This window comes from Zea mays, chromosome 7, assembly GCF_902167145.1.
Source record: "Zea mays cultivar B73 chromosome 7, Zm-B73-REFERENCE-NAM-5.0, whole genome shotgun sequence".
NCBI classification, from domain to species: domain Eukaryota; kingdom Viridiplantae; phylum Streptophyta; class Magnoliopsida; order Poales; family Poaceae; genus Zea; species Zea mays.
Window position 1 is genome coordinate 185399692 of NC_050102.1, and position 17217 is coordinate 185416908.

The 17217-nt window shown below is 54.4% G+C and overlaps 2 protein-coding genes and 1 long non-coding RNA gene across 5 annotated transcripts; 2 read left to right on the forward strand and 1 right to left on the reverse strand.

The window, feature by feature from the left end:
- The first annotated feature begins 403 nt into the window (after positions 1-403).
- Positions 404-3474, forward strand: LOC100501794 (Major facilitator superfamily protein). 2 transcript variants are annotated; one of them, XM_020540679.3, is made up of 2 exons: positions 404-2567; positions 2657-3474. In XM_020540679.3, exons 1-2 carry the CDS (start codon positions 1456-1458, stop codon positions 3144-3146), a joined length of 1602 nt encoding a protein of 533 aa, XP_020396268.1. In that variant the 5' UTR covers positions 404-1455; the 3' UTR covers positions 3147-3474. The 2 variants fall into 2 exon arrangements, with proteins under 2 accessions (XP_020396268.1, NP_001310335.1); NM_001323406.1 differs by having other exon boundaries at positions 1304-2567; positions 2664-3168.
- Positions 3475-4328: 854 nt separating this feature from the next.
- On the reverse strand, positions 4329-6503 carry LOC103633630 (thaumatin-like protein 1). Its single transcript, XM_008655353.4, has 3 exons — positions 5867-6503; positions 5081-5759; positions 4329-4902 (listed from the first exon to the last, which is right to left on the reverse strand). The coding sequence occupies exons 1-3, from the start codon at positions 5919-5921 to the stop codon at positions 4731-4733; spliced, it is 906 nt and encodes a 301-aa protein (XP_008653575.1). The 5' UTR covers positions 5922-6503; the 3' UTR covers positions 4329-4730.
- Positions 6504-14900: 8397 nt separating this feature from the next.
- On the forward strand, positions 14901-16218 carry LOC103633631 (uncharacterized). 2 transcript variants are annotated; one of them, XR_002263631.2, is made up of 3 exons: positions 14904-15188; positions 15293-15632; positions 15717-16218. It is a non-coding gene; the product is annotated as an uncharacterized lncRNA (long non-coding RNA). The 2 variants fall into 2 exon arrangements; XR_004851641.1 differs by having other exon boundaries at positions 14901-15632.
- The last annotated feature ends 999 nt before the right edge of the window (positions 16219-17217 follow it).

A 17217-nucleotide genomic window follows, 5' to 3' on the forward strand; every position in this document is an offset into this window, starting at 1 on the left:
TCTTTGGAGTGTCCCGTCACGTACTCCATCAGTCAGGACGTGCAGCGCCGACTTCTCTCTTCGACCGGTCCCTATCACTACCATTTCGTCTCCCTTGGCTCTCGGTCTTTCGGGGGAAAAAAACCTGCAAACCTGACAGTGTTCAAGATAAGGTTCATTGCAGGATGTGTTCAAGATAAAGTTTATCACCTACCGTATAGAATGTTTGAATGCTAGTTAAAATTATAGTTAGTTTTATAATTAGCTGATACGTTAGAACCAAACACCTTTCTTAACAAAAAAATAGCTTGCAGCTAATAAATAGATTACGGGAATGCGTATCGATTTGACGCCCAAACAGTGATCTCTACAAATTACAATGAAAAGATCAGACCTGACCTTTTGGCTGGGCCTTCAAAAGATTCTTTACGAATCCGTTGTTTCGGCTATCAGTTTTGTATAGCTGTTTCGGCTGCTTCTGAAAAAAAAGGCTACACAACTGTAGAGACTGAACATTAACAGTTTTTAAAAACTGAGCTCGGTACAAACAATTCCATCCGCACTTTGCTTCTCCTCCCGCCGCAGCAAAGATCATAGTCAGAAGTCAGAAACAGTGTGTCACGTCGCTTTCTCTCGTTCATGATCAGTGGTAGCACTGGCGAACTTGGCTTACCTCGCCGGCGGCCGGGGCAACAAAAGATCGTCTGGGGCAAGAAATGTTTTCTATGACACTAACCGGCAAGTGGCATGAAAAAAAAAACAGTAACACGAGCAGAGAAAGGCTGCAGGGAAAAGGTTTGATTGGACATGCTTGGCGGCACGTCCTGAACCCGATTACCTTTGGGAGATGCTTACGGGTTTCTGACGAACTAAAGCAAACCATTTTCGTGCCGCACAATGAACCGTGTGTGTTTTGGTTTCAGTATATTATTATTATTGTTTATTAATTTAGGCTGCTGTTGACAGGCAGGCCGCAGTAGGGCAGATGGAGACGTGCGTGTTGCTTTTGCGTAGGTAGGCTACTCATGCAGATGTTTGGGAGCGGGCTTGCCGATGCTTGACGGACGGGAACTAGCCTGCACGCTTCGCTTCCGGTGATGGTACCAGCAGCCTAGGGTCAAGGGCTCAAACAAAAAAACATCAAAACTCAAAACCATGACACTTCCTTCCATAACAATTCAAAAACCATCAAAATCATATAATAATCGCTTGTATACTCTTTCTAAAAACCAATAAATTACTCCAAGAAAAGCCGTACCCTCCCTCTCTCAGCCGCTGATAAAACCACCGGCCCTGCTCCTACGGCCGACCAGACCGAACGAATCCTCGAGTCCCGCCCGACGCACCGGAAAGCGACGCGCCTCCACCGCCCCTTCCGTACCTCCTCCTCCTCCTCCTCGGGACACACGGCCAAGCACCAAGCGACCAAACGCGCGCCACCTTGATTGAACTCGAAGCAAGCAAGGAAAGGCCCTAATGGCGGGGACGCGCTGGGGGCGGTGGCTGGGGCTGGTGACGGCGGTGTGGGTGCAGTGCATCTCCGGCAACAACTACACCTTCTCCAACTACTCGCACGCGCTCAAGACGCTCATGGGCCTCACGCAGCTGCAGCTCAACGGCCTCTCCGTCGCCAAGGACGTCGGCAAGGCGTTCGGCCTCCTCGCGGGGCTGGCGTCCGACCGCGTCCCCACCTGGCTCCTCCTCGCCGTCGGCTCCCTCGAGGGCCTCCTCGGCTACGGCGCGCAGTGGATGGTCGTGTCCGGGGCCGTCGCGCCGCTCCCGTACTGGCAGATGTGCGTCTTCCTCTGTCTCGGCGGGAACAGCACCACATGGATGAACACCGCCGTGCTCGTCACCTGCATCCGCAACTTCCGCCGGAGTAGGGGCCCCGTCTCCGGCCTGCTCAAGGGCTACGTCGGCCTCAGCACCGCCATCTTCACCGACACCTGCTCCGCGCTCTTCGCCGACGACCCGGCCTCGTTCCTCGTCATGCTCGCCGTCGTGCCGGCCGCCGTCTGCGCGCTCGCCATGGTGTTCCTCCGCGAGGGCGCCGCCGCTGCGGACGAGGACGACGACGGGCGCTGCTTCGCCGCGATCAACTCGCTCGCCGTGGCAATCGCGCTGTACCTCCTCGCCGCGGACCTCACGGGGCTCGGCGGCGGGGGCGGGGTCGTCTTCGTCGCCGTGCTCCTGGTGCTCCTCGCGTCCCCCGCTGCCGTGCCGGCGATCCTGGCGTGGAAATCGTGGGCGGAGACCCGCAAGGCCGCGAACGCCGACCTCGAGGAGGCGGACTCCTTGGCCGCGGCCGCGCCGCTGCTTCTCGTCGCGAAGGAGGCGCGTGCTCCCGGAGAGCGGCCGCGCCTCGGGGAGGAGCACACGATCGCGCAGACGCTCACGTCGCTGGACTTCTGGCTGATGTTCGCGTCGTTCCTGATGGGCGTGGGCACGGGGCTGGCCGTGATGAACAACCTGGGGCAGATGGGCGTGGCCATGGGCTACGTCGACGTCTCCCTCTTCGTCTCCATGACCAGCATCTGGGGATTCTTCGGTCGCATCGCCTCCGGCACCATCTCCGAGCACTTCATCAAGTAAGTTACTTATTACCCGAATTGGCAATTGGTATGGAATGGAATCATATAACTCCAAATCCAGAAGAAGAAAATGTTGACATATATAGTGCCCAGGACACGAGGTATTCCCCGCCCGCTGTGGAACGCAGCCTCGCAGGTCCTGATGGCCGTCGGATACATCGTGATGGCGCTGGCGATGCCAGGCTCCCTCTTCATCGGCTCGGTGGTCGTCGGCATCTGCTACGGCGTGCGGCTGGCGGTCACCGTGCCCACGGCGTCGGAGCTGTTCGGCCTCAAGTACTACGGTCTCGTCTACAACGTCCTCATCCTCAACCTGCCGCTCGGCTCCTTCCTCTTCTCGGGCCTGCTGGCGGGCCTCCTCTACGACGCGGAAGCCACCGCGGTGCCCGGCGGCGGCAACACCTGCGTCGGCGCACACTGCTACCGCCTCGTCTTCCTGATCATGGCGCTCGCCTGCGTCGTCGGGTTCGGCCTCGACGTCCTGCTCTGCGTCCGGACGAAGAGGGTGTACGCCAAGATCCACGAGAGCAAGCGGTTGAGCAGGTCAGCCGTGGCGGAGAGGGTGGGTTAGCTTAGCAACGCACGCGGCGCCGGCGGCTCTGTGGAAGCGTTGGAATTCAGAAGCACCTCCGCAATTTTAAGGGCCATTCTTGTCTTTATTCTATTTCTAGGGAAAAGATGGGATCAATTTGATTGATACAGTTGATTGCCACTAAGTACTAATTGAGGGGGGGCTGCGGCCTGCAGATTTTGCTGGTTCGCCAGCACGGTGTCTACTCTTGAAACGTATATAAAGCATCTCGTCCCAATACAGATTTTAGGGCGAAAAAAAAACAATCATCCAACAGTACCGTATCCATCGTTTCTATTCTATCCCCACCATTTTTTCTAGGGAAGGAGATGGGCCATGGGCTCCTAGCGAGGCAGCCTCCCCTAGGCTGGGCTGGAGGCCTACGAGCAAAAGAAGCAGGATATGAGCACGCGAGCGGCCTCACAGGTCTCACAAGATTACACAGGCCCAAAAAACTCTAGCTAAACCCCATGTTCCGCGTGGCCTTCAAATTTGTATCGGAGATATATAGGCTGGTTCAAGCGGTAGGTTTGCTTTTGTTACATTTTTAGTAACTTTGTCGTATTGTTTTTGGTCGCATAGAAGGTCTCGTGTGAGTCTTTTACTGTTTTACACAACTTTCCTAAAACTTTCTGACCTGAATCTTCACTGGACGCCTTCCTTTCGCATTGTTCCTTGATGTATATGTATATGAGGTGATTTTTCCAGAACCAAAAAAAAAGTCGCATAGGCTGCCCTTCTCCCTCTTTGGAACGTTCAGTTCAAGCAACATCCGTTCTGTACTCATCTTCTACCTTTCTCGATAAGAAGTCAACAAAGATGGTTACCACTGGGGCATCTATAACTTCTTTGGCGTTTGTAAGCTCCCTAAACCCTTTTCTCTGCCTTCTGATGCCATATCTACGTGGGCCATCCGAATCTTGGGAAATTAAGATCTGCGGCCGTTTTCTTTTCTGCCGACTCCCCGTATCTAATGGACTGTGGTGACCACACTAATAACAGGATCGATCAAGTCCCAATCCTTTTTTTAAAGAGATTCTATGTCTGAAAACACGAAAATCCTGTCTGTCACTGATACGGTGATACCTCACTACTCTTGGTATTGGAACTAAAGCATAGGAAGTGAGTGAAACAAATGCCAATGAATCTGAAAAGGAGCTGCAGGAAGCTAAAACGCAACATCATTATGATAGAACGTGCTGAATATTTACTTAGCATACTGCATGTGACAAGGAAGACTAAAAAAAAAGAAAGAAGTAAAGAAACAGTGTTTTGCTGAGACTGAGGAAAATAAACGAATGCATATGTTTTGCTGACATGTAAGGTGCATCTTAAATTTGCTGATAAAATAAAATCCATATTATATATATATATATATATATATATATATATATATATATATATATATATATATATATATATATATATATATATATATATATATATATATATATATATATATATATATAATAGCGCTAGAGGCTATTACCGCCACCTTGCCAACAAACAACTTCACTATCCACAAAGACAAAAGGCTAAAGAATATATGCTTCGCCGTCCTCATCCATCCGCCGCCGTCGTCGATCCGGTCATAAAAGCAAGGCAACGACTGCGGCCGCTGCCGATGCGGCCTGGAGCAGCGACGCCGCCGCCGTCGACGTCGCGGCGTCCGTCTCGCCGGTGGCCAGGCTCGCCAGCCACGAGTCGCCCTCGAGCTGCACGTCCCTGGGCGTCGGCAAGGGGCCCTTGGTCGCCTTCTGGCTGCACACAGAGATCAACCGTGTGGCCGTGAGATTCCAAGCTTTTCTCGAGCTGTCCATGGCCATACATGGTGGGGAAGGAACAAATGCGGTGCAGGGCAGCAAAAGAAGCATGGCGAACAATTTAATTAAAGCGCCTCCTTTCGCCATCCCAGTTTGATGCTTCGTTCTCTCTTTACCTGCTGGACGTGCCAGCGCGAGGCGGGCAGAAGGTGATGGAGTAGTCGGTGCCGGTGCAAGTGAAGGTGGAGGTGGCGTCGTCGTAGGCGTAGCTGTAGGAGCGCGGGCACGCCGCCTTAAACATCTGCGAGTAGGGCGAGGGGTGGCACGTGTCCGGGTTGCCGAACTGGCCGCTGCAGCAGTACTCGGGCGTGCCGAACGCCTCGCACGCGCTGCGGCAGGCCTGGCCGCCGGCGCGCAGCTCCACTGGGCACCGCTCGTTGAGGTCCACCAGGCAGCCCGTGACGGGGCAGCCCGGCGCCGCCGCCTCCACCACCATGGGCAGGTTGTAGCCGTCCACCAGGCTCACGTCGTAGTAGTCCTTGCCCCCGCCGCCCAGCGTGAACTCCGCCAGCGTCGCCGGCGGGGTCGCGCCCCTGCCGCGGCACTCCACCTCGCCCGACCCGCAGTCCCCCGTCGCGCACGCGCCCTTGCCCGACGCGGCGTCGAACGCGCACCCCGTGCGCGCCCAGAACCGCCCCGACCACCCCGGCGGCGCCGTCAGCGACCGCGTCTCGCCGGGCCCCAGCTCGAACCCCGTCGTCTGCAGCGGCGAGCTCCCGGAGTTGGCCAGCAACCCCGGCCACACCGTGCCGCCGCACCGGTTCGTGAACGTGAACGTGATCCCGCCGGCCGCACCTGCACGCGCAATGCATCCGGACGTAATTAAGCCGTTGCCAGAGAGCTCAAACCCAGGAAGCTAGAAAGAATCCACCATTGCCAATCACAGTGCCTGCCTACTATACCTTGAAAGAATGATAGGATCACGAATGACGACAGACTGATCATCAAAGAAGCCATCGTCGGACTCGATCGAACCCAATTTAATTTACCCAACAAATTAAAATTGAATGTATGTATGTATGTATGTATGTATGTGTCAAAAAAATGTGACAAGGCTGACCGAGAAGTTGTTGAAATGGCAGTTGCGGTTAGCTATATGGGGGTAAGCAGTGCAGTGGCGGTTAGGGGGAGGAAGAAGGAAGTGGTGGTGAACGGCACGGGAGGGGGGTTGGTTAGCTAGCTGGTGCATTTTGCGCGGACCTGGCTGGGCATTTATATAGATCAAGATCACGATGACGTTATCGAGCTCCTTCTGACGTTCCTCATAGTGAGCAATAATACGACGCATTCGTAACCATGGATAATTATTCGTAGGGTATAGATATAGTGGAATTTTGTTATCCACGGCTAGGCTACAGTTATAGATATAATAAGGTATCCACAGGTAATATGGATATTCGGTATTTGTACCTGTTATCCGATGGGTATCTGATGGATATTCGGTATCCACAGGTTCCTCGTAGTGATGGGTATTTGATTTGATGGGTGCTAATACAATATTGTTGTCTGATGAGTCGGAATAATGAAATTATTGAATTATGATACAATTGTTGTTTAGTGCTAAATGCTGGAATTATAGTGGACTGGCGGATATAAGTATGGGTAGCTCCAAAAAGCTCGTTCCAGATATTTGAGCGGCGGGGTACGGTCCTCGCGTGAAAATGATGTGCTGATTTCTAACAGCGACTTTACAGATTGCTACCTACCTACGGTTACATTGGAATGCGTTTCTTTGTTCTTGTTGGTTTTCCTTTGGAAGCAAAGCAAAGCAAATCAAAAGGAAGCCAACACTCGCTGCCGTGTAAAGCGCCCAAGATGATGATATCGGATAAGGGATTAGGCACTAAACACCATCTCTCCATGCACGGACCTTTTCCCGGCTTCTGTCACACGAAAGTTTAAAAAAAAAAAAAGAGGAAAGGAGACGTCTCGTGTGCTTGTGTCAGTCAGTCTCCACTGTTGTCGAACTGCATTGGGCAAATTGGCTCTATCTTCTCTCTCATCACAATTCGTCTGTTTGCTTCGCTTGCCGATCCAGGAGGAGAAAACGGGACGGATTCGTCTGTTTGACCTCCACTCCAACAAATAGCCGTGTTCTTGGGCAGGTTGCTGCCTGCCCTACCAGGCTACCACTGCTGTTTGCCATGCCTTGAGGAGCAATAATGCCTCGGCGCTGCTCCATGTGGAGTCCACGCAATCTCCCCATCCTACCAATATGACAGGTCAGCCAAACGTTTACCAGCAAGAGAAGAGTCTACAGGCAGAAAGATTTGGAAGGCACTTTTTCCCCCCAGCTGGATACAAAGAGATTACGTTTGCCATGTCGGCATTGCACATCTGCGCTTCAGAGTGCGTCCTCTTTGTGGCGTGGCGGGGCCCACCGGGGTGTCAGCGTGTTAGTTTTTGGTTATCCGGTGTCTCCATTTCCTTGCTATTCCTGCAATGAGACGATTAGCCTATATATGCATGAATTGCTAGATCTGTTTTACCGTTCGTTCGTGATTAAAAATAAAAAAAAAACGTGTAGAGATTATAGAAAGATCTCGTCTCGCTTATATAAGGGTCCCTCCTAAAATTTACTATCTAAAATATCCTATTTTGTTTTAAGAACTACTCCTAACTGACTGAAGAATATTATATAGACATGATTATCCATATTTAATGCAAGTAATCTAGTTCTTTGGAGTGACAGTGGGGACTAGCTAAAGGACAAATTCTATAAAGGTGCAAGTTTAGTCACTTCTAGTGACCCCCATGGTGATTAAAGGACTAAAGTTTAGGAGGACTCACCCACCCTATTTGGCAGTCCAGGGAGTAAAACTGGTCAAACTTCAGTCACTAAACTTATGCATGTTACGCTTGGTGCTTTCCACCACCTAGACATCATGGAGACCGAGAAGATTCTTGGGTGGCTTTGGTGATTATTGCTAGCTCAGATAATCTATTGTGAAGGGCTCTTGTACTTGTTTCCTATAGGATATTCGCGAAGATCTACTCTAGTGAAATCGTGGCCAAAGAAAAAATATTTCAAAAAGTGGGAGAATCTTTTGATCTTAGTGTCGGTGTTTTGACCCGAGGATCCCACCGGCTAGTGAATGAATGCTACGTGCCCTAGCCTAGATGGGTGATGCAAGGAGACTCAAGACTTTATCCGAGTTCGGGCAAGAGAAGGCTCTACTTCCAGCAAAGGAGGTGAGACTTATATTTCCTGCACCTAAGTGCTTGCAGTAGGGAGTACAAGCTGGTCGGGAGTGGGAAAGGATCCCAAGTCCCTGGTTGATTGAGGCAAGTGCCAATATCTGCATGGAGGTGAAAATCGTGAAGTGTTCGCCCCCTGCCTGAATCCCTAGACACCTCTATTTATAGCCTCAAGGAGGGTCTTCAGGGGCACCGAGGTTTGTCGCGTATGGAGAGGAGGCGTGGCTGTGATATCCTGGCCCCTGGGATGGTGATATCCTAGCCCAAGGCTTAATAGAATTAATAGTACTCATGTCAACAAGGTACATCTTCTTTTTCGGAAGCCTATCTAGAAAGAACCTCCAAGTTAGGCGTGCTTGGCTTGGAGCAATTTGGGATGGGTGACTGACCAGGAAGTTTTCTCGGGTGTGCATGAGTGAGGACAAAGTGCACACAAAAGACCCGTGTTGGTCTATGGGGACAATATATGATCCTAGAGAGCTGTCAGGAGTAAGTATTGTCGGTCCAGGGATTGGATGGGGTGTTACAGTGGTCGAGTCCCTGTACCCGGTATAGCCTTTGGTATGGCCCTTGTACTCGCTGTTGACTTGAACCGGGAGAGGGATGTCTGGTTCCTGTATTTGCATCTTTGACTACGCAGAGCCGAGGGTTCAGTCACGTACCCGAGCCTGTTTGATGGGGAAGCTGTCCAAGTCGTAGTGGTTGGAGCAGTGGTGAGTATGGCGAAAAGTTCTTGGTAATACGTCAGCTTTGTTGCTTTTGGTGACGTCGGGTGTTCTTTCGTTGGTATTATCGAGGCCGAAACCGTGCTCAGGCGAGGCGGAAGTCTTCTCGAGGTTGTGGCCGAGCTTGCTGTTGGGCTCGCAGCCGTGCAGGACACAGTTAAAGGAGTGGACTCCTGTGGGATTCGCGGGGGGCAGGTGGCTGAGGCCGAGCTCGGGCGAGGTGGATCTCGTTCCGAGGCTAAGATCGGCTTCGAGCGAGGCGTAGTTTATTCCCGAGGGCCAGACCATGCTTCGTCGTACGCGCGTCCCATCCGGAGTCGGCAAACGACATCCCTTGAGTCCTTTGTTCGTCACCTAGCCGTTGTCTAGGTGCAAAGGCAGCCCCCGAGTCTCTGCATTGGGTTGCTGGAGTTTCCAACAATTTTACCGCAGCATGGGTGCAAGGGCAGCCCTGAGCCTCTGCACAGGGCGAGAGGACGATCGAGAAACACTTTGACTTTTTAATGATATGCCTCTTTGTGGCCTTTCTGCAAGGAGGAAGAGGGGGAAAGCACCATGCTACCCTCGGTGGGCAATGAGCATGACGTATCCGGTGAGATGTTAACGGGTGATCCGAGCGGAGGCCTGAGCCCTATTTGATAGGGGTTGGCTAGTGGTTCGGAGACACGCCCCAAAAGTACCTACAGGTGATTCGCCTGGTCCCGGACCCATTTTATGGGGTTCGAGGGCTCGATTCCTCCCTCCGATGGGATACTGTGACGAATCGCTCCTGGGAGTCTCAAATATGTCTTCGGGTACCTCATGATTGTAGCCCGAGCCTCGCCCATGTACGGACGTACCCAGAGTCATCCATGACTCTATGCGCTAGTGCGGTTGTCGAACCCTGCCCAATGGCCAACCTATGAACCCCTGATCAGTAAAGGGCTCAGAGTCGTGTGCTCTAGGGTGGTTACCAAACCCTGCTGATGGTTTAACCTTTGAACCCCTGATCAGTATGTGGCTTGGGACTCACTTCCTTCGCAGGGAAGGGAGTCCGAGGGGATGTCTCTTCCCTGCTACCCGTGGAGGAACGAAAGAGGAGAGAAAGAGAGACACACACCTTTTGATGCACTTACCCTGAGGAGGCGGAGCGGTGCCCGTTGGCTTATGTCAGCCAGACAGGGTGTGTGGCCCCCAGACGGGAGTTAACGCGACGGCCCACAGGCTATCTGTTGCGGCGCGCGTGCGCGGAATTCGAAGAGCCGAAACCCATTTTCTGGGTTTGATTCTTTGAAACCGGGTGGGGGGGGGGGGCTCGGCCCAGGCCTCAGTGGGTTCACTGATCCCTATATATACGCTCGAGAGGGGATCCCTCCCGGTTCTTACCTTGCATCTGTCTTCAGCCCTAGCCGCCTCCACTTCCCTCAGCCACAACCAAGAGTTTGTGTGCAGAGACAGGGGAGAGGAAAAGAGCCCGCACACCTTTCTTCATCGCCTCCTTCCGCTGCCATGGCTGAAAAGCTTAGTGTCGACGTTTGGACCATGGTTCCTTAACCAACCAGTAAAATGTCGCGTGGCTAGCTCTAGATGGTGTGCGAGATGACACAAGCGATTATCCTGGTTCGAGCTTCTCGAAGCCCTACTTCCAGCAGAGGGGATGAGGCTTATATTACTCGCACCGTGGTGCCTGTAGTAGGGGTTTACAAGCACAACGGGAGAGGGGAAGTCCCCAAGCCCTAGAGATGATTGAGGCAAGTGCTAATATCTAAGACAGAGTGAGAAAGCAAGAACTCGTCTACGTGCGTTGTTCTTATTTCAATGGAGAGACCAAGCCCTATTTATACACCTAGGGGAGCATCCGTGGTGAAGCTAAGTCTTATATTTTGAAGGAGAGATGCCCTGTCATTTGACGTGACAGCGAACCGTGCAGTAGATTCGCGCCTACTGACTTCCCATAGAGAGCCGAGGCCGAGACCGAGGGGTCGTCTGTATGCCCGAGCTCCCGAGGGAGAGGCCGTCTATGCCGCAGTGGTTGTAATAGCGTCGGGGTATGGGCCAAAGGCTGCTTACGCGGTGCATCATCGCCCTGGTGTGTGATGGCGTCGAGATCAGAGCCCTCGCTTGGTTGACGCAGAAGTCTTCCCGAGGTGCTAGCCGAGCTGTCTCTCGACGTGCGCTGTAGTTCGGCGGAGTGGCCGTCTGTGGGATTCGCGACGTAAATGGTGGCCGAGGCCGAGCTCGGGCGAGGCGGAGCATTTGCCCGAGGGTTTAGCTTGGGTCGGGCGAGGCGAAGAGGTTGCGCCCGAAGACTTGTCCGCTCGACTTGTTGTATTAGGCATCCCATCGGAGGGCGTGAGGCGGCATGTGCGCATTGTTTGGCGCAGGCGTAATCATACCGCTGCACTTAGACGTGATCGTTGTCTTATCCACCACTGTGCTCTACTGGTACAACGTGGGTTGGCACGCGCATTAAATGCACCTGTCCCATGCCCATTTTCGAGCACCCTTGTCCTATCTGCTCGAGACCGGCTCGAGCGAGACGGACTGAGCCGAGGCGTCCTCGGGCGAGGCGGAGCCCCGCTCGAGGTGGGAAACCCTCGGGGGGTGTCTCAGCTTTTTATAGGTGGCTCGGCTATCACCCGTCGGGAGTTTAGTCCTTATTTCTCTAGGTGCGTTTGTTAAGTGGTAATTCAGGTGTCCCTAATTATCGCCCCCGGCAGTAGCCCCCGAGCCTTCCAAGAAAGTACTTTTGGTACTTGTTTGGAGGCTCTGCCGCTGGCTCGCGAGCATGCTGCTTTTTAAGAGATAGGACATGCATGTTTTCCGAGGGGTGCGCGCGAGCGCACTCGTCGGGTGTATCCCCTGAAGGAGTGGTTGACTCCTTCGAGGGCTTTTGTTCTTTGATAGGTCCTGTTCGATCTTTGGCCAGATCGTGGGAGCCTTTTGGCGTAATTTGCGAGGGCAGCCCCCGAGCCCTTGCATAGAGCAACAGGTCGATCAAGGGGTGTCTCGACTTTTAGTTTGTACACCCCTTCATCGCCTCTCTGCGAGAAGGAAGAGGGGGAACGTGTCATGCTACGCTCGGTGGGCAACAAGCATGACGTTTCCATTGAGTTGTTAACAGGTGATCCGAGCTCCTTTCGATTGGAGTCAGCTTGAGATCTGGAGACACGCCCCAAAGGTACCCGCGGGTGATTCGCCTGGTCCCAGACCCGTTCGATTGGTCCGAGGGCTCGATGCATCCCTACGATGGGATACCGTCACGAATCGCTCCCGGGGTTCTCGGATATGTCTTAAGATACCTCAGGTCGCAACCCAAGCTAAGGCCATGTACAAGCATACATATAGTCATCCCTGACTCTGTGATCTGGGGCGGTATTGGAGCCCTTTTGAGGGGCCAACCTTTGAACCCCTGATCAATATTGGGCTTGGAGCCCTGAAGTCCTGAGGCAGTTCGTCTGAACCCTGCTGAGGGTCGAGCATTCAAACCTCTGAACAATATCTTTCCATACCTTTTTTTCCTCCCGAAGCGACAGGCTGAGGTAGAAGACGACTTTTTCCGATTCGCCGCTCCTTTTCCGAGGGGGGTCGCCCGAGGCAGATGATGATTCTTCCTAGTTCGGTTGGCGAGGGGAGTAGGAGGCGGTATAGTCAAGGAGAGAGGGTGTACCTTTTGAGGCAAGTGTGGAACGACGCTCGACGTGTTTTTTCCTCCAAGGGGACACAATCATTTAATGTGACGGGATGTTCTGCCTACCAACCGACCGTTCGTGGCATGCGTTCTCACGGAATTCGAAACGACCGTCGTTCAGCTGCTTTTCGAATCGTACCTTGGTGGCTCTGTCCGTCCTATAAAGCTGACCGAGAGGGAGGACTTCAGACCGTTACCCTTGCAGTTTCAATCCTTTGCCTTCAAACACCATTTTCACCTTCTGCCTAGAGAGCTCTTCGCCTTCCTCTCGCCTTCTGTTTGTTTCGATGGCAGAAAAGATCGCCGTCCTTCCTCCCCGTGACCCGTGGCTTGTGTCTTCCATTACCAACGTGGATCTAGAAGCGCTGGTTGACGCCGGCCTGCTCCGGCCCCGAACCACTAGCCCACAGCCCGAGTGGATCGCACCGCACGATGAGCCGGTGTTGAATCCACCCACAGGCCACATCTTTAGCTTTACCTCGTTCCATGAATGGGGCTTTGGGGTTCCAGCGAGCCGCTTCATGCGGGCCTTGCCGCACTGTTACAGGGTGGAGCTGCACAACTTAAACCCCAACTCCATTGTGCAGGCGGCAATCTTCTCCGCCGTCTGCTAGGGATTCCTGGGGATTGAGCCCCACTGGGACCTGTGGCTCCACCTTTTCCGCACGGAGCCCTTCTCCCTCCCTAGCGAGGTGAGGAGGGTGCGCCACGCCGTCCGCGCTGGTTGCTGCACGCTCCAGCTACGCTCGGATCGGGTGGCACTTTACATCCCTGCCACCCTTACCTCGTCGAACAAGGGGTGGCAGAGTCGATGGTTCTACCTCCGTAACGACGATGCGCGGTTGCCGGAGTTTACTCACCACGCCGTCCTCGGAGTGGAGGAGAAGTGGAGGTGGGGTCTGCCACGGGATCTCCAGACCCACATGAAGTCGCTGCTGGAGGCTTTGCGGAAGCTCCAGGACCGTGGTTGGAGTTGTCGTGACCTTCCACCGGCAGTGGGTGCTGCCGCTGGCCGACCGTCAACTCTGCCTCGACGAGATGACCCCCGAGGCCTCCGTGGAAAGTTCTTGGATGGCCTCGGACGCCATCTCCACCGACGAACTCCTCCAGCGGGTGAAGGGAACGGTGGGGAAGACAGATTATTTTGTCATAGTGCCAATGCGCCCCGAGGAGGGGTTCGTGTCCTTGGTGAGTCTTTTGTTTTTCTTTTTTGATCTTCAATTTCTTCCTTTTCGTCCCAGTCTTACCTTCCTGTCTCTCGGCAGGGACTCTGAGGCTTCTAGACTGCCCGACCCCCGGTCCCAAGGACGTGGCGGCCAGGCAGGTGCGCCGGCTGGCGGTCGAAGAGCAGCAGCAAAAGAAAGACGAGGCAAAGAGGTGGACCCGCAAGAATATGGTGGCCCGCGACGCGTTGGAGATGCGCCGCAGAGCGCAGGTGAGGGAGGGGCTCCTGCTCGAGTCCTCTCTCCAGCACTGAGGAAGAGGATGATGATGATGACGATGATGATGATGATGATGATGATGATGGAGGTCCGTGCCGGCTTCAGCCCTGAGGCTAGGCTCAGTTCCGCGCCAGCTTCCACGGGCCCTTCTGGCGACGCAGCCCTTCCCTCGCAGGGGCCGGCAGCATCCTTGTCCGAGGCGCGGGCATCTGTCGAGCTTGCTCCCATACCTGCTGAGGCTAAAGAGGCAGAGGTCGTGGAGGAAGAAGTCACACCCCTTCCCGTGGAAGCCTTCGTCGTCCCTGCGAAGGCGGCGGGGGGTCACCTTAGCGGCCGCCCACTGGAGGCAACACGGAGGAGGGGCCTGTCACTCCCCCTCACATTGCTGTCCCGGGGTCCGCGGTGGCTCGGGCTATCGCTACGCCCTCGGCCCCCACGCCGAGGGTTGCAGAAGAGGTGACCACTGCCCCGCCTTCGTCGTTGGTTGGGCAGTAGGGGCCAAGGATCCGGAGGGCAAGGCGTCCGTTTTTACCTGTCTCCGGGTACGTATCCATAATGCGGGAAAGTCTACTTGCGTACCAATTTTTATAGTCGTTTCTGTTTTTTAGCACCAAGCACTGGGCCGATGCACCGATCTTTACTGCCACTAAGGCGGTGAAGCGCAACGTGGGGACGTCCGCGGGGGCCTCGTCCCACACCCTTCTGCCCAGGAGCCATCTCAGTAGGGTGCTGAGGTGGTTGTGCACGTTCCCGGGGCACTGGTCGAGCCTGACATAGCTGCGGCTGAGGTGGTTCCCGCGCATCCCGCGTCGTCGGCTGGGGCCATCGTTGTCTCCTCCAAGGATGAGGCGGAGGCTGCGCCGCGTGCCACGACGCCCATGGTCTCCGACCTCCTGCACGATGTCCCTAACACCTCCGAAGCTGTGCCGAGCTCAGGGGCGAGGCACGCAGAGGAGGCCTGCACCTCAGAGGGGTGGGGGAAGATACCCTTCGGGCCACTGCGCAGCGACGCGATTATCGTCGAGCCCCCTATCGCGGGGTTACCGGTGATCTCGTCCGCTCCCAGCCGGATACCTCGTTCCATTCAAAGGCGCCCCTGGCGTGGGTGTCTACCGAAGGCGATCCATACTTCATTCTCGACAACGTCAACGAGCGAGATGTCTGGGCTGAGTTCCAGGCACAGGACCATGTAAGGGCATTGGCCTCTTCTTTGCTGAGGTTGCTTGTCCCTTAGCATGTGGTGATGGGAGTTTCGTTTCTTTACATGATCTCATGCTGCGGTCTATTGCTAAGTCCATCTTCCCCCGCCGCGAACGGGGGGTCTGGGAAGCACTGCAGCGCCACCGAACCATGTTGCTTCGATCGAACGAGTAGTTGGCCTAGAGGAGCGCCGAAGTGGCCAACCTGACGTCCCGGTGCAAGGGACTGAAGGAGGAGGGTGTAGCCGACCGCAAGGAGGCCTGTCGACTGAGGGCTGAGGTCCTTGGTCTGAAGGCAGAGGCAGACCACCGTGAGGAGGTGCTACGGTGGGCGCAGGAGGGCCTCCAAGCGGTGACGGAGGAACGTAACTCCCTCGCCAAGTCCCTGGAGGACGACTGGTCCTCGGGTCAAGCCCTGGCCGCCCAAATAGAAGGTGTGTTGTTGTCGTCCTATTTTTCTCTTTTCGGATTCGGCTCTTTGTCTTAGCCTTGTCTTGGCCCCTTCGTCCACTTTCTAGGTCTTGAGAAGAGTCTGGAGGGCATGGCTTGGACCGTGGAGCAACAGGGGGCCGAGGCGGTGGCAGACCTCTTTCAAGACCTCGATGTGGTGGGCATGCCGCGGGTTGGACCCATGCGGCCTTGCATGCAAGCCCTGGGCGACTTCGTATGGGGTGAGCTCCGCAGGGCTGTCCACCTCGGGTGAAGCGAGCCCTGGTGGTGGTCGCTTCCCACTACGAGATTGACCTCGAGCGGGTGTGCGACGGCTTCGTACTTCCCGACAAGCCCGAGCTGGCTGCTGCTGAAGGGCAGAGGCTGATGGACGTCGTCGAGGGGCCGAGGACTTTGTGGGCTCGTCACTTCGAGGACGAGGCGGTGCCTCTTTCCCCATCGCATGTGGCCGCCGAGCCTCCTGCGAGACCTCCTCCAGCGGCGTGAAGATGGCCCTAGCCATGCGGGGAATTATCAATGTTTTTGTAATATATGCTAAGACTCTTTGCAAATACTAAGTGTTTAAACTCATATCCTTTTGTTGTGTGTTTTTCTGCTGTCTTGCGCCTGTTTCCTTAATCCTACCGCGGTGTCCCTGTTAGAACGCGAGTTTCCCTTTGGGGAGAGAGTAGTGAGTGAGGAAACTGTATCCCTGAGGCGTAAGTGTTCTAGTGACTCATTTATTCTTCCTTAGTCGGGACATCCTCTGTTCCTTGGGGGTTTCTCGTTACAACTTAGGGAGAGGCTGCAAAACATGTATGTTTTTCAAAACTGCGAGAAAAAAGGCAACACAGAGGAGGGGTTCCCCCTTCTAGCCCCCGAGGGAGGCTCAGTTTTGAAGGCAACGCCGAGCCTCTTGAGAGCCATTCTTTATTAAATATGCGGAACATACTACAATTAGGCCTGGGCCTGTATGCCTTAGGGTAAAAGCGACGTAGTTGTTCTATATTCTAGGCGTTGTCGTAGACTTCTCCTTCCTCGTTCAAAGCTTGTATGTTCCCGGCTTCAGCACCTTGGCAATGATGAAGGGTCCTTCCCAGGGAGATGAGCTTGTGGAGTCCTTGGTTGTCTTGTCGTAGCCCCAAGTCGCCTTCCTGGAACCCCCGGGGCCGGACTCACCGTTCGTGGTAGCGCCGAAGGGATTGTTGATATTTTGCTAAGTGAAGGAGAGCTATGACCCGAGCTTCGTTTAGCTGGTCTAGAGAGTCTTCACGACTGACTCGATTGTTGTGTTTGCTGTGCGCCTGTAGCCTTGGGGAACCATACTCTAAGTCGGTGGGTAGGATAGCCTCGGCCCCGTAGACCAGGAAGAATGGTATGAACCCCGTGGCTCGGTTTGGAGTAGTCCTCAGGCTCTAGATTACTGAAGGGAGCTCGACGAGCCATCGCTTGCCGAACTTGTTTAGGTCGTTGAAGATCTTCAACTTTAGGCCCTGTAGGATCATGCCGTTGGCATGCTCTACTTGCCCGTTGCACCTCGGGTGTGCTACTACTGACCAATCTACATGGATGTGATGGTTGCTGCAGAAG

Excerpts from the sequence above, each read along its gene's own strand:
- LOC100501794 (XM_020540679.3), top strand. The coding sequence starts at position 1,456 with ATGGCGGGGACGCGCTGGGGGCGGTGGCTGGGGCTGGTGACGGCGGTG. Across the intron at positions 2,568-2,656 it reads ATCTCCGAGCACTTCATCAA|TGCCCAGGACACGAGGTATT; the intron begins GTAAGTTACTTA and ends TGACATATATAG.
- LOC103633630 (XM_008655353.4), bottom strand. The coding sequence starts at position 5,921 with ATGGCTTCTTTGATGATCAGTCTGTCGTCATTCGTGATCCTATCATTC. Across the intron at positions 5,760-5,866 it reads GATCCTATCATTCTTTCAAG|GTGCGGCCGGCGGGATCACG; the intron begins GTATAGTAGGCA and ends TTGCGCGTGCAG. Across the intron at positions 4,903-5,080 it reads CGCGCTGGCACGTCCAGCAG|CCAGAAGGCGACCAAGGGCC; the intron begins GTAAAGAGAGAA and ends CTCTGTGTGCAG.